Source organism: Etheostoma cragini, chromosome 12 (genome assembly GCF_013103735.1).
Source record: "Etheostoma cragini isolate CJK2018 chromosome 12, CSU_Ecrag_1.0, whole genome shotgun sequence".
Taxonomy (NCBI): domain Eukaryota; kingdom Metazoa; phylum Chordata; class Actinopteri; order Perciformes; family Percidae; genus Etheostoma; species Etheostoma cragini.
Genome location: NC_048418.1, coordinates 7,468,038 through 7,481,783, shown reverse-complemented (window position 1 = coordinate 7,481,783; position 13,746 = coordinate 7,468,038). Strand labels below are relative to the sequence as shown.

The following is a 13,746-nucleotide window of genomic DNA, read 5'->3' as shown; positions in this document are numbered from 1 at the left end:
AAGGGCCCAAAGGTTTAATGTTACCTCAGCCATGAGAAGGAATTACCTGGGGGTTAGGCAATTGAAAACCACTAACAGTACTAACTAACAGTAAGTATTGTAATGGAACCAGTGAGCCATACTACACCACCTGTTCTCTTTGACTAGGCTCTTTGACTGAGTCTTTCCTCAAACCTCATCAGCCTCTGTTCCTCACTGAGTGGGCCAACCCTGTTATTATGCTAATCTCATCTCTTGGAAGGAGCTAAGAAGAGTCTGCAGCCCAATAAATACAGCTGGTTGTAAACACTCAAGGCCCTCACTAATGTTTGAAATTTCTGGGGAAAAGAGCGGCTCTTTTATATTTCACCCAAAAAGGTTTTGTACCAAATTGCAACCAGAAACTCGGATTTTAAGAGAGCACATTTTCACAGCTATGGGCAGAATACGCACGGATTGCATAGAGAGACTATTACGCATCTGCTTTGAAATGGTGGGTCATTTTATTGGATCTCATCCCTGGTGGTTCTTGATCATCCCCCTCATTCTCTCGGGAAGTCTGGGGAGCGGATTTTTGCTTCTCAAGGACCGAATGTCAGACGATATTGAAGAGCAGTTCACACCCGTCAACGGACAAGCCAAACTGGAGAGGAAATACATCCAAGAAATTTTTCCAGGAAATGTTTCCATGTTTTCACGTTTACGACTGAGCACAGATGGGAATTATGCAACTCTCATAGCTACAAGTGACAGGAACATTCTAACTGTGGAGTCGTTTCAGGACATCCTAGACTTAGACTTTAAAGTTAAAAATATGGTAGTGCAGTCATTTCAATATGTGGATGTCTGTGCTGAGGTGATGGGATGCTGCACCTCTAATTACATTTTAGATATTGTTGAATACAGTGCCAACAACATAGACAAAATCAATTTGACGTTTCCGTGGTATTACTCTAATTCTAGGAGCATTCCTTTATATTTAAATTTGGGGAGTGTGAAAATGTCCAAGGAGAGTTCAGTAGTTGAAAGTGCTAAAGCCATACAGCTCCATTACTATTTAGATGAGGACAACAAAGCAAAGACTGACCTTTGGTTAGAAAGCTTTATTCATTTGGTCTCAAATGTATCATCAACTTCCATTCAGGTAAGCAAAACATACCAGAGTTTTTGAATGATTATCTTTTTGCTTTTTAATTAAGTGGCTTCTGTTAAATGGCTTGATACTCTTTCTAGGTGTCATATTCCACCTCCATGTCAATGCAATGGGAATTTAAAAAATCACCAGCTTCCATCGTCCACTTATTCTCCATCACCTACGCCATTGCCATCACATTTTCGATCATATCATGTTGGAGGTTGGTAAAACATCTGCTGAACCATAGACCCTAGGATGTATTGCAGTTTTTGATTTCTGATTATCTTTTAGGTTGGACAATGTGAGGACAAAGGTGTGGGTGGCATCCTGTGGGGTGTTGTCCACAGGTCTGGCAGTCCTGAGCGGTTTTGGTGTGCTGTTGCTGCTGGATCAACCTTTTGTCATGACAGTTGCCTCCTGTCCTTTCATGATATTAGGTAGGTTCTTTTGAACATTCGGGTCTATAAAGTACCACTGTCTAAGGCTGAATCAAAGTTAGAAAGTAGTCATAAAACAATATTATTTCCCGATGATCTAAAAAATAAAATGTGCATTAACATTACATGGCATATAATAGTTTTTAGTCCATTATAAGACCAGATGTGTTGTCAAAAGACATGTCCATGTATCACAATCCTGACTTCTGATAATATACATTTTCATTTCATATCACATTCTCATCGCTGGATTAAGCAGATAGGGGGCCCCTGGCCAAACATTTGCTGTTGGGCCCCCAAAGAACAAACGTAATGCATACATAATGTGCACAATGAGGGATTACACAAATCAACTTTGAGAGACTGTTAATTGATTGCCATGATCAACGTAAATTTATGGAAGCCAATGAATGCCTGGAACAGACAAAAAATAAACATGACAACATAGCCTGCTTTTGAAGATGCAACGTAGTATGCAGAAAGACGTAGATCTGACAAAGGCCCGTTAAACTGACAAAGTCACGAGATAAGGACCCACCTCAGTTAACGTTGAACACAAAACAGAGTCCCATTTCCCCTTTTGAAAATCTCTTTCTTTTCTGACTTTTTAACCTAAAGGTATTGGACTGGATGATATGTTTATCATGATCTCTTGCTGGCAGAGGACCCGTGTTCTGGACAGCGTCCCCGCCCGGCTGGCCGACACCTACAAGGATGCTGCCGTCTCTATCTCCATCACCTCCCTGACCAACGCTCTTGCTCTTTTACTGGGCTGCTGCTCGCCCTTTGGTTCAGTCCGCTCCTTCTGCCTGTACGCAGGGATTTCTATTTGCTTCTGTTATCTGTACAGCATCACCTTCCTGGGGGCATGCATGGCTTTGAACGGACAGAGAGAAGCAGAGAACAAGCACTGGTTCACCTGTGCCAAGATTCCAGAAGACCTTCCATCCAGGAATTCCAAAGGTCTTAGTATATGCTGTGTTGGGGGGAGCTACGATCGAATGACAGAAAAAGAGGAAACTGACCCAATGAGTTACATGTTTGAGCGCTTCTATGGCCCAATGCTGACCCACAAATTGATGAAAGCTTTTGTATTTTTCATTTATGCAGGCTATCTGGCTGTAGGCATCTATGGTTGTTTTATGTTAAAGGAAGGACTTGATATCAGGAATCTGGCTTTGGATGATTCCTACATCATTGATTACTACAACAATCAAAGGCAGCACTTCTCTGAATACAGCTGTAACGTGATGGTAGCAGTGAAGCAGCCCTTCCCATACTGGGATGAGGATGAACAAAAGCATCTGCTCTCATGCATTTCAAATTTTGAGAGTTTGAATTATGTCAATGGCACTTTAGCCTGGTTTCTTTCCTTTCAACAACATGTAAAAGCATCCAATCTCAATATAAGTTCTCAAGAGACATTCCAAACATATCTGCGACGTTTCTTAGAACTCAAGCCCATGTTCAAACAAGACATCAACTTCACTGCAGACAATAAGATTCAGGCCTCTCGCTTTTTTATTCAGACACTCAACAAAGTCCCAACAAAGGACATGATGACTGGACTCAGGAAAACAGCAGAGGAATGTCCAGTAGAGCTACTGGTGTACCACCCTGCTTTCATCTACTTTGACCAGTACACCGTCATTATGGACACCACCATTCAAACCATCCTGGTGGCTGTGATCGTGATGCTGGTCGTCTCACTCATCCTGATACCCAACCCTCTTTGTTCCCTGTGGGTGGCCTTTGCAATTTGTTCAGTCATTGTTGGTGTGACAGGGTTCATGGCGCTATGGGGTGTAAACTTGGACTCCATCTCTATGATCAATCTGCTCATGTGCATTGGTTTTTCTGTGGACTTCTCAGCACACATTTCTTACTCTTTTGTCTCCAGCTCCCAGAGCGATGTGAATAAGAAAGCCATGAATGCATTGGCCCATCTAGGCTATCCGATACTCCAAGGAGCACTGTCAACTATTTTGGGAGTGGCGGTGCTGTCCGTGTCAGAGAGTTACATCTTTAGGACATTCTTTAAGATTGTTTTTCTTGTGATTACATTTGGGATGCTCCATGGCTTAGTGTTCATTCCAGTGTTTCTGACTCTGTTTGGAGCCTGTGGGAAGTGGTGTTAAAGTAGGGTTGTCCAGTTTATAAATTACCTTTTTTAAAGGCAAACTGAAATTTGAAATCTTCACAGTTTGTGTGTAAAGAAATATAATCTACAATGATACTGAAGCTATTTTTCAAAAGGTCACATGCATATTAATTACAATCTTGACCAAATAAGTACACATTAAAACACATGAAAAGGATGTATATTTTAATTTAGGGAAAAAATTAATTTCCGTTTGACTTTAATACTTATTTTGTGATTTTTTTCCTGTGTCATACTAATGGACAGAGAATTCTTATTCTCTAATTCCTAATGTATTATGTTTTGACATATCTGAAGGTGTAAACCTTGTGCATTTTGTCTAATTTGTTACTAAGGTATGTGCATTTTATGTTTTGTGAAAAAAATAAATTTTAAGTACACAAGATTTTATTTAGGCTTCATTTTATTGATCTCAGCTGCAGTAACATTCATTAACCATTGTGATCACATTGTACAAGCGATTTGTAAATCAACAGCAGACAGCCATTCAATGTTCCAGGCTAAAAGCATTACATCTATATACAATGTTACAACCCAATCCTATATACACACAGCTAGATAGTGTCTCAAATTTAAGCCAAGAAAACTAACTGAAAAGGGTCACGCTAAAAATGCACCTGCTGGTGGTGATTGATACGAGCTACAGTGGAAATGAAATGCTCAAAAAGCTAAAATACGGATTACATACACTGCTGCTGCTGTAACAATCCACAAATTGGGACGTTAAACATTTTAACACAGGCACAACTGCAAGTTTCTACCCACAATCTGTGTTGAAGAAATGTCCTGTAGTCAAGGACATCACTTTAAAATTAGACTTGTTCCAGCTCAAACTTTCTTTACACACAGAGCTGTGCCAGTAAGCACTGAACATTGGAATCTGTCTTCCACTGCAATGTGCAAAATGTGTTCAAACAGAAAGATATAGAGCACTAAATATGACAAAATGATTCTGCTTTAATGTAACGACAAAGGAGACGCCAATGGACAATAACCTGTCTTGTTTGTCAGATTAATCTAAAGATGGAGTCTTTTGCATTTCAACTCATTTGCGTTTACAAGAAACCCTGATATTTTGACTACAGCTTTTTGGAAGCTGAACTCAAGACTACTACTATAGCTACATAACACAGCTTGTACTTGTTGCATGCTTTTTGAGGTTAAGCAGCAGTTGTCTGTACACACAGAATAAATTAAATAAATGAAGTGAGCACAAGTGCATTTTCAATCAATACACATACAAGTGCTGAGACATTACAGTTTAAATTCCCACACTCCATCCTTTCAAAAGGAAAACAAAAATACACCTATAGTGCATTCCCAAGAAGGCCACCTTTAAAAATAGTAACAGGGACATATGCAGAGGGGGTCAGGAGAATGTATATACAGGATCTTCCAATCATCCAAGATACAAAGAATCAGGTGAAAAGACAAAGTGCAGCACCCGATTGCGACATTTTTTGGTGCCGAATTGAGAGGCCCACAAATAGAAGTCGAGAGTGTAGCCTGACCTTGAAGATATACAAGACAAATACCAGATAAGGACCCTGGAAGACAATTGACAAATAGGAGTTGAGATTGATTTAAAGTCTAGTAATAATTACAGAATTTGACCACATTTCAACTCAGTTTCCAACAACTAACATTAAAAAGGGAATCCTACCAGTATGCTTTCTACGTTTGAGGTACATAATTACATTCATGTATCATTTCCTCGCATCAACAGATGACCTGAGTAACATCCTTTACATTAGGCAAATAACCTGTTAACCTTTGTCGCATACAGTGAGCTTGTGCCACATAGAGGCAAGCAGCACTTTTAAGGAAAGTTACTACTTATCTGGGAATATTGATGAGACACAAAGGGTACAGAGTAAAGATATGACATAGTCCCATCTGAGTGCTTGTCAAGAGTCTTTGTGAGCGCAGGCCATCACTTCATACTTCTCTGATTCACTGACATGGACGGAGTCCATCCCTCCTTTAATGACCCCTGAGCTCTTAGAATCTGCCCCCTCCCCCCATTGCTAACCCCCAAATGTTGCAGTACCTGCTAGTTTCAACTGGCCTCCAGGGTCTTGCCCTCCAGGACTAGCTTTATCTCTTTGGCATCCAGTGTCTCATACATGAGCAGAGCATCTGCAAGGTTTTTGTGCTCTTTGGAATGAGTCTTTAGCAGGACTTTGGCACGCTCATAAGAGTCCTGGAGACAGCAAAAGAAAAGATGGTAAGAAAAAAAAAGGTTTTGCAAGAGCTGGTTCAATCGCTGAATTCAATGTTTAAAACATCACAAAGACCTTTAGTAACACCCTGACTTCATGCTCCACCGCCGCTTGTGTCTCTGGGCTCTGGGCTGTCATGTCAGTATAGGTCATCACACCCAACTGGAAGACAGGAAGACAAAACATATACATAGACTGCTATGCATGTGCAGTGCAAAAACTATGACCAGCCTTCCCTTTGTAAGTCCCATAAGTTAGCCTACCTTTTCACACATTCCAAATCTGGTCACCATCATCTTAGCAATTTTTGTGGCACTATCAAAGTCGCTTGATGCACCTGGAGAGGAAGAAATGACATGTTGCATTTACACATTCTAGCCTGCCAAACACCTTTATACACCTTACTACATTCTACACTTGACGTTGAAACATGTTTAGGAACACTTTTTTACCGGTTGTGATGTACTCATGGCCAAATATAATCTCCTCTGCTACACGGCCGCCCATACTGACGTCCATCTGGGCCAGCAGCTGAGAGCGAGTCTCACTCCAGCGATCGTTCTCTGGAAGCATGGATACCTAACAAGAGACATTGGAGAGGATGGGAAAAAGGGAACGAAAAATGAAGGGCATAAGAGGTAAACAAAGTTAAATGGAATGACTGTCTGCAGACTCTGTGTCAAATTATAATATGCAGAGTTTAGCCATTAACGTTTCCTTACGTGTCCTAGACTGGGGCCTCTGGGCATGATAGTAGCCTTGTTGATAGACATGGCATCTTTGGTGTAGTAAGCTACTATTGCATGGCCAGATTCATGGTATGCTGTGATGATCTTGTTCTTCTCATCTATTACTGCACTCCTTCTCTCAGGGCCTTGAAGATAAAAGAAGTATGAATGAATTTATTTTATTGCCTCATTCTCAACATGACTTTGCGAGTGACCCTAATTGTTATTAGAAAGCTTTTGCCATGTCCGATGAAAACACACAAACAATCAGGATAACTTAGGAGTAATATTGATCACATTATACCAACTGAAAAAGCTCCCTTATTACTCACCCATGAGGATTTTGTCTTTGGCAAACTCCAGCTCTTTCAGGGTGACCATGTCTTTTCCATCGACTGCTGCCTTCAGGGCAGCCTGGTTGACCAGATTTTCCAGGTCAGCGCCAGAGAAGCCCACTGTGCCCCGGGCAATAATGTTTGCCTCAATAGCTGCAGAGATAACACACAACAGCAACAAAGATCACACAGATAATCTAAGTAAGTCTAGGCCTTAGACAGGGGTAGTAAAAAGCAAACATTTAGCTTACGATGTCATATTTAAAAAAAGGAAAAGAAAAACAGTGCTGTGTGCCGCGCCAGTGTGTGCAGTGCTTGAGGACCACCAAACCAAAGTATTCAAACAACTGTAGGTTCTGTCTTACGATGCATTCAGAAAAAAAAAAAAAAAAAAAGGGATCTGATGATTTGCCACAGGGTTGTGAGGCTGGGGGAGTGTCAATGAAACTGCCCATATGTGACATCCGGTTGTGTGTTCTTTAACCCCCCCAATGAAGCACAAGGCTTTATATTTGTGTTCAGTCAGATCGCTGATAGATCTCAACGTTTCTGACCGCACTTGAAGGCAACTTTATTTCACAGGAGCAAGGGAAAGAAAAGAGATGAGCAAAACATAGTGAGTGATTTGTTGTTGCAGGAAACATTCAGTTATTACACAAACTCCCGGGGCGGTTTAGTGCTTGTGATTTTTTGTTTTTTTACCTTCACAGTGTTTTAAAACTTTCTTGTGGCAGCGAAAAAGGCAGTGGTGTTTCCCGTTAACTGTTTGGGATTTCACACACTGCCTCAAACCATAGCTCAAAAACCAGTTTGACAGCCGACGCTGGCTGTCTGAACACGGCCTTACAGTGGTCAAAAACATTATAGACCATAACAAAACATTTTATCAAAAACATTGTTTAGCAGATGTTGATCTCCCACCTGGATCCATTTTAATCTTCTTCAGATACCAGTTGAGGATCTCTGTGCGCCCTTTCACATCTGGTTTGGGGACAGTCACCTGCATGTCAAAACGCCCTGGGCGGATCAGGGCACTTAAAAAAACAAGATCATCTGGTTAGTAAAATACTGAAGCTGTGTCAGCATACACCCTGTGTCACTGCATCAATAACAGCCAATATTCAGTCTATTTGTAGTTATTGACAGGAAAAGCTGCGTCTCTGAGGGTTGTAAACCTTGACATGAATGTGCATGTAAGCTCTGACATTTTCACAGGCTACAACAAGAGAGAGAGGTAAACATACTTATCCAAAGCCTCCGGGAAGTTGGTTGCTCCAATGATGATCACACCTTCGTTAGGTTTAAACCTACAGAATAATATCACAGGGTACATGCAAGTCAGCGTCTGCAATGCGGCAGTTCTCCTCTTGCTTTCAGTTACATTCTCTCACCACAGCAATCTTTCTTACATTCTAATTCATAATTTGAGCCACAATGCAGTACTTCACTTATTATTTTGTCAACCAACACTGAACTGTACTGTGTGCAGTTAACATGATGAAAGACTCTTGACCACGCTGCAAATCCGTCTGTAAGACAGTTTGAAGGCAACCCCAACGTATTGCCAAATTTGCTTTAATCTGAATTATGACAACTCCTAAACTGTGAAATATGCAACAGATAATTTGAGAGATTACCCATCCATCTCAGCAAGTAGTTGGTTAATAGTCTGTCTGGAGTAAGGGTGCATGGGAGACTCGATCCTTTTCCCACCCACACTGTCCAGTTCATCAATGAAGATCACACAGGGAGCATTGGCTTTAGCCTCCTCTAGAAATAAGCAGTACAACAAATAAAAAAATAAACATATGTACCACAATGTAAAGCACGACAATTGTAATGTTGCTGCAATCATGCAGCCCTGCAGAAGTTTCTAAGGAAGGAAAAAGAAAAAGAAAAAAAGAAATCCTACTGAAAAGGTTCCTGATGCGGCTGGCTCCCACTCCAACAAACATCTCATCAAATTCGGACCCGGAGGCGTAGTAGAATGGCACATCTGCCTCTCCTGCCACAGCTCTGGCCAGTAAAGTCTTTCCGGTTCCTGGTGGGCCAACCAGTAAAACCCCTACAGTAAAGAGAAGAGGAGGAAGAATGAGAGAGAGAGAGAGAGAGAGAGATACACAAAAACAGATCTCTGAATGTAGTTGTGTAACTACCATCTCAGCTGAACGGTCATCATACTCATACTCATAAACATCCGTGCAGAATTTATAAAAACAAAGCTTTTAAAACATCTTAAAATGCACTGTGGAAGTCGGCCCTACCTTTTGGCAACTTTCCTCCCAATACTGTGAACTTCTTTGGGTTTTTCAGGAACTCCACAACTTCCTGCAGCTCGTTCTTAGCTTCTTCTATCCCTTTGACATGCTCAAATGTCACGTTTTTCATCTGCACAGGGTCCACTGCAGAGTCCAGGCCTGATGTGGTTCGGAACCGTACTATCAAATATGGTTAGATTAAAGTTCGAAATCACACTGCATGGCATGGTTAACACACACACACACACACACACACACACACACACACACACACACACACACACACACACACACACACACACACACACACACACACACACACACACACACACACACACACACACACACACACACACACACACACACACACACACACACACACACACACACACACACACACACACACACACACACACACACACACACACACACACACACACCAATTTGTCTGTAAAGAGCAATGGCTCAGTTATACCAAACTTAGTTATTTTCTTTGAAGGGTTAATATATGTTAATTATTTTATGTGCATAGATTAGTTAAGCAGGTAAAGGCTGAACTTTATTATTAACATTAACATTTTAAAATGTTAACGTATTGGAGGTGATCTCATGTATGACATGCAGCATGCATGAAAGTAGCTTTAGAGTAGAAAAGGAGCCTTTACCCGATATGAAGGGAGTCTTGGAGATACCATAGAGTCCAACCAGAAGCAGCGCCAGCAGGATTAGACGAGTCCTCCGGAGAGAGTCTGAACAGTTGGAGTAGGAAAACTATACTTCAGTACTGTTTAATGATTAATAATGGAATACCAATTGTGTGATTCAATTTAAGCTTGTTTGTTGCATTGCCTTGTGTGCGTTGCGTCAGGGCTTGGGCTTTCAGGAAACCCTCAGCAAAGCCCCTCTTGTAAGAATCCTGCTGTCCATCAGGTATGTTCTTGATCTTAATCAGGTTGTCTAGACTTTCAACTTCAACCCCCTTGTCACGTGTCAGGAAACCCTGCAGCACAAGGTAAGATTGGTCAGCAATATTCAGATAGGATGAAATTAAGTCTGTATGCTTTTAAATATATCTTATATACTGTTCAATGTTGTGTGGACTGCACGTCACATCTAAAAGGTGATATGAGGGGCCCGGGTGGTGAGGACTTATGGGAAACACCTTGGTATGACACTATGATATTGTGTGTCATGGGACCTAATATTCTCCAGGTGTATTTATTATGTTCCGTGCAAAGGAGAGCTAAAAAACAAGTCATGTAACCTTCACCTGTGACCTCTGGGGGGGCCTAACATAAGTTAAAGACCACCAAAGTGTGCGACTCTTAAGTTATTATAATTAAGTGAATGACAACAGGTTTTCCAGAGGTGAGGCCAAACAGTACAAATAAGTTTGTTAATCTTAGTGTTCAGTGAGAAGATTGTCTGTGCATGTTTCTGTGTATAAGGCTGTCTCTCCCGCTTTGCCGTGTGTGCTCTGTGTGACTAAAGATGCATTTGATCTAAAAACATAGGATTCTGTCATCTATGAAATTGTCTCCATCAATTTCCAGATATCATATTTACATCCCACTCTGCTTTGTAGGCCTAAAAAAACTTAAGGTGCATCTGCATTGCCTTTATTTTTAGATTCCTAAACCGGCAGAAGAGCTGGAGGCCCCTTTTGTGTTGGCAGCTGCTGTCAATTACAAACATTGCTGCATAATTGATAATGTTAGCTAACTAAATGGTAAGAAAAATAAAACACTATCTATGTAAGCCACACAATTATAGGCCTTTTGGTGACTCAGGTAGGCAGAACACCAATTAACAACTTTTCCTCAAACTTGTGTGCAGAAGATCCAATGGAAGACATACGTTTCTATTTGACTAGACAGCAGAGAGAAAAACTACAGTGATGGGATGCATTTCTACTCAAGAGCTGAATATTTTTCAACTTGAAATCTCAGCAGGCCTTGCATTTTACTCCAAAAAGTGCAATACCCTTGTCAGATGTCAAATGTTGTTGCTGGTCAGGAAATTCAGATTCTCAATACAACAAGCACATACAAATATATCCACAAGATGCTGAAAAAATATTTTGCTGATTTCAAATCCAGCTCTGTGTCATAGCAGTGTAAGCAGTGTGTTAAGATGAACGATGCTCCCCACCCCCATAGTCCTGCATGCATTGGCGCCACGGAGGAAAGCCAGACAATTTAATCTAAACACACTGCCCACAAATAGATGACAAAGAGCTGGTTTTGCTTAAGCATGTTAACATCTCAAAGTACTTACTTTCATAAAAGATGGTGTAAATCCTTCAGATTCCAGGGGGCTGTCGGGGGCCGACTGCAGTCGTCTGGTTTTGCTCTTTAAAGTTTTAAAGCCTCTGCTCGGGACCCACACTTGAAATATACATTAAGCACTTGCTGTTTAAACAGATTAAAAAGCTAACCATGTTTACACAACATATAACTTTACTAAATTCCCATAAGCATTACACCGTACATATACACATGGTTACCCTTACATTCACAATGTAAAACTAGGACACCATTGACAATTAAGTGGAATATTTGTTATTGTCTACGTAACGCTTTTTATAGTGTTGTCAAATAGCATACAAACCAATTAAATAGTAACAAGTGAATGCAAAGCTTTGGTTTAGTAGTAAACTATTACATACATCCATAGTTACCTGGCCAGTGTTGTAGCTCTGTACAGACAGACTGAAGAGGTGAAAGGTGCTGTCTGGAATAAGACATGGGCATTGCACCACATGAGAAGCCTGGGAACAGGACAAGGTTTAACTATTGAGATACTTAAAAAAAAAGTGTTAGTGGAGGCCTAGTTGCTTGTTAAAACAGTCAACAAGTAACTAAGCTAATCAAAAAGATGGGATTCATCAGAATATCGGGATGGATGCTTACCACCTCCGCTAACTAGAATCTCTGAATTCTATGCATTCAAATGAAACTTGAAAAATGAAACAACTGTTTTTACTTCTTGCAGATTGTGAGGTCCTGGCATGTTGTATTTGTTTAAGAGTTATGGCAAGGGGTCAGTCACGGGCACCAGCCACAGGCACACCTATTTAAGCGGTTCAAGGTACAGAATGGGAGGCCTCTTTATAACAAAGATGTACATTCTCACCATGCTTATTGAAGAAAAAGGAGTGTGTAGAAAGATGTGAGGTGTGCCAGGCTGTCTGTCCACCCAATGGAAGTGGCGCCTCCCGCGGACTCAAGCGTGGTAACACACTGTTCACCAGCTCATCCAGCTGCTGTGCTCCCAGGTCTGATAATCCAAGCTCCCGCATGTTCCACATGGGCTGCACAAATACAGATTATATATAATTTAGTGTATGACATTTGATTTATATTCCTAACAAAGTTATTCTGAAAAAAGGTTTTTGTTAAACAAGTGGACTTAGGAGAATGAAACTAACTGAAAACTAAGCCAAGCGTCACACGGTCTCTGAACTGAAAGAGAAATAACGTACAAATGTACCTCTGTGCGGTGTAGTTCTGAGTCTGAGGCATTCTCCTTGTGTTTTTTTGATTTGCAGGTGGCACTGCTGCTTCCCACTGAGCTTTTCATAGAGTGGAGGACATTGATGAGGTGGCTTAGAGGTACAGTCACCTGTGATCACATGCAAGCAAACACTGAGTGAATGAGTGTTTTGAAAATGTAAGATTTACGACTGTCATATATGTTACAATGAACGTTACTATCACAAACCCTAGTTGTTAGGTAACGTTAGCCCTTAGCCATATAGAGACTGTTGGTAGTCACAGGTACAGTAAATTAGCGAGCTGAAAAGTAGCCGCATGCAGATGATTATCGCGTTTCACTAGTACAGTTGGTTGAACTGCAGATTTATTAGCACATGCAATCACCAGTAATTAGTCAAATATATCGCTCAATGGCGTAGCTTCCCATCTGGAAGCTAAGGACAAACTGAACGCTCATCAGAACAGCGCTAGCTGAAACTTAGGACCCTCAGGGTTCCCCACAGTTTTACATTTCTGTTTATTCAACGTTACGGGTCAATGGAAATATAACAATATTGACACAATGTCAACTGACTTGAATGCAAATATATCTCAAATCATCAAACGATAACGAAAGGTCAACAGCAGTCTTGCCGACAGGCTAAGGTTAATTTAGCTAGCTAGCTAGCAGGCTTAACTCAACTAGCTAGAACCCAAACAACAACAACAATGCTAGCTAATGTTAGTTTGGCCTCATGTTTCCTGCTTTCTTACCTGTGGTTGGACAGTCATTGACAAAGAAAACATTTTTAATTCTAACTAGTAGACAACGGCAGTTAAGCTACACAAGTTATACCACTGCCCATTAGAGTTAAAGGTCCGTATTTCTTTCACTTCATCTTTCTGTAGCAGACATAGCAAGTCAAACTGCGAAGTTCAGTGGTAGTCCACACCGGATATGACGTCTCCGTTTAAAAAAATAAGGTTGTGATCATATGGTTGTGTTACATTTTGT

The 13,746-nt window shown here is 40.9% G+C and overlaps 2 protein-coding genes across 3 annotated transcripts; one reads left to right on the top strand and one right to left on the bottom strand.

Annotated features, from left to right (window-relative positions):
* Positions 1–145: 145 nt before the first annotated feature.
* LOC117953867 (patched domain-containing protein 3) lies at positions 146–3,784 on the top strand. Its single transcript, XM_034887276.1, has 4 exons — positions 146–1,123; positions 1,213–1,334; positions 1,406–1,551; positions 2,170–3,784. The coding sequence occupies exons 1-4, from the start codon at positions 305–307 to the stop codon at positions 3,687–3,689; spliced, it is 2,607 nt and encodes an 868-aa protein (XP_034743167.1). The 5' UTR covers positions 146–304; the 3' UTR covers positions 3,690–3,784.
* A 313-nt stretch (positions 3,785–4,097) lies between these two features.
* On the bottom strand, positions 4,098–13,715 carry yme1l1b (YME1-like 1b). 2 transcript variants are annotated; one of them, XM_034887269.1, is made up of 18 exons: positions 13,506–13,715; positions 12,748–12,879; positions 12,391–12,568; positions 11,936–12,025; positions 11,533–11,642; positions 10,105–10,255; positions 9,921–10,004; positions 9,262–9,435; positions 8,910–9,062; positions 8,635–8,767; positions 8,242–8,304; positions 7,919–8,031; positions 6,995–7,150; positions 6,657–6,808; positions 6,387–6,513; positions 6,198–6,271; positions 6,010–6,096; positions 4,098–5,915 (listed from the first exon to the last, which is right to left on the bottom strand). In XM_034887269.1, exons 1-18 carry the CDS (start codon positions 13,536–13,538, stop codon positions 5,772–5,774), a joined length of 2,154 nt encoding a protein of 717 aa, XP_034743160.1. In that variant the 5' UTR covers positions 13,539–13,715; the 3' UTR covers positions 4,098–5,771. The 2 variants fall into 2 exon arrangements, with proteins under 2 accessions (XP_034743160.1, XP_034743161.1); XM_034887270.1 differs by having other exon boundaries at positions 9,262–9,414.
* Between the last annotated feature and the right edge of the window lie 31 nt (positions 13,716–13,746).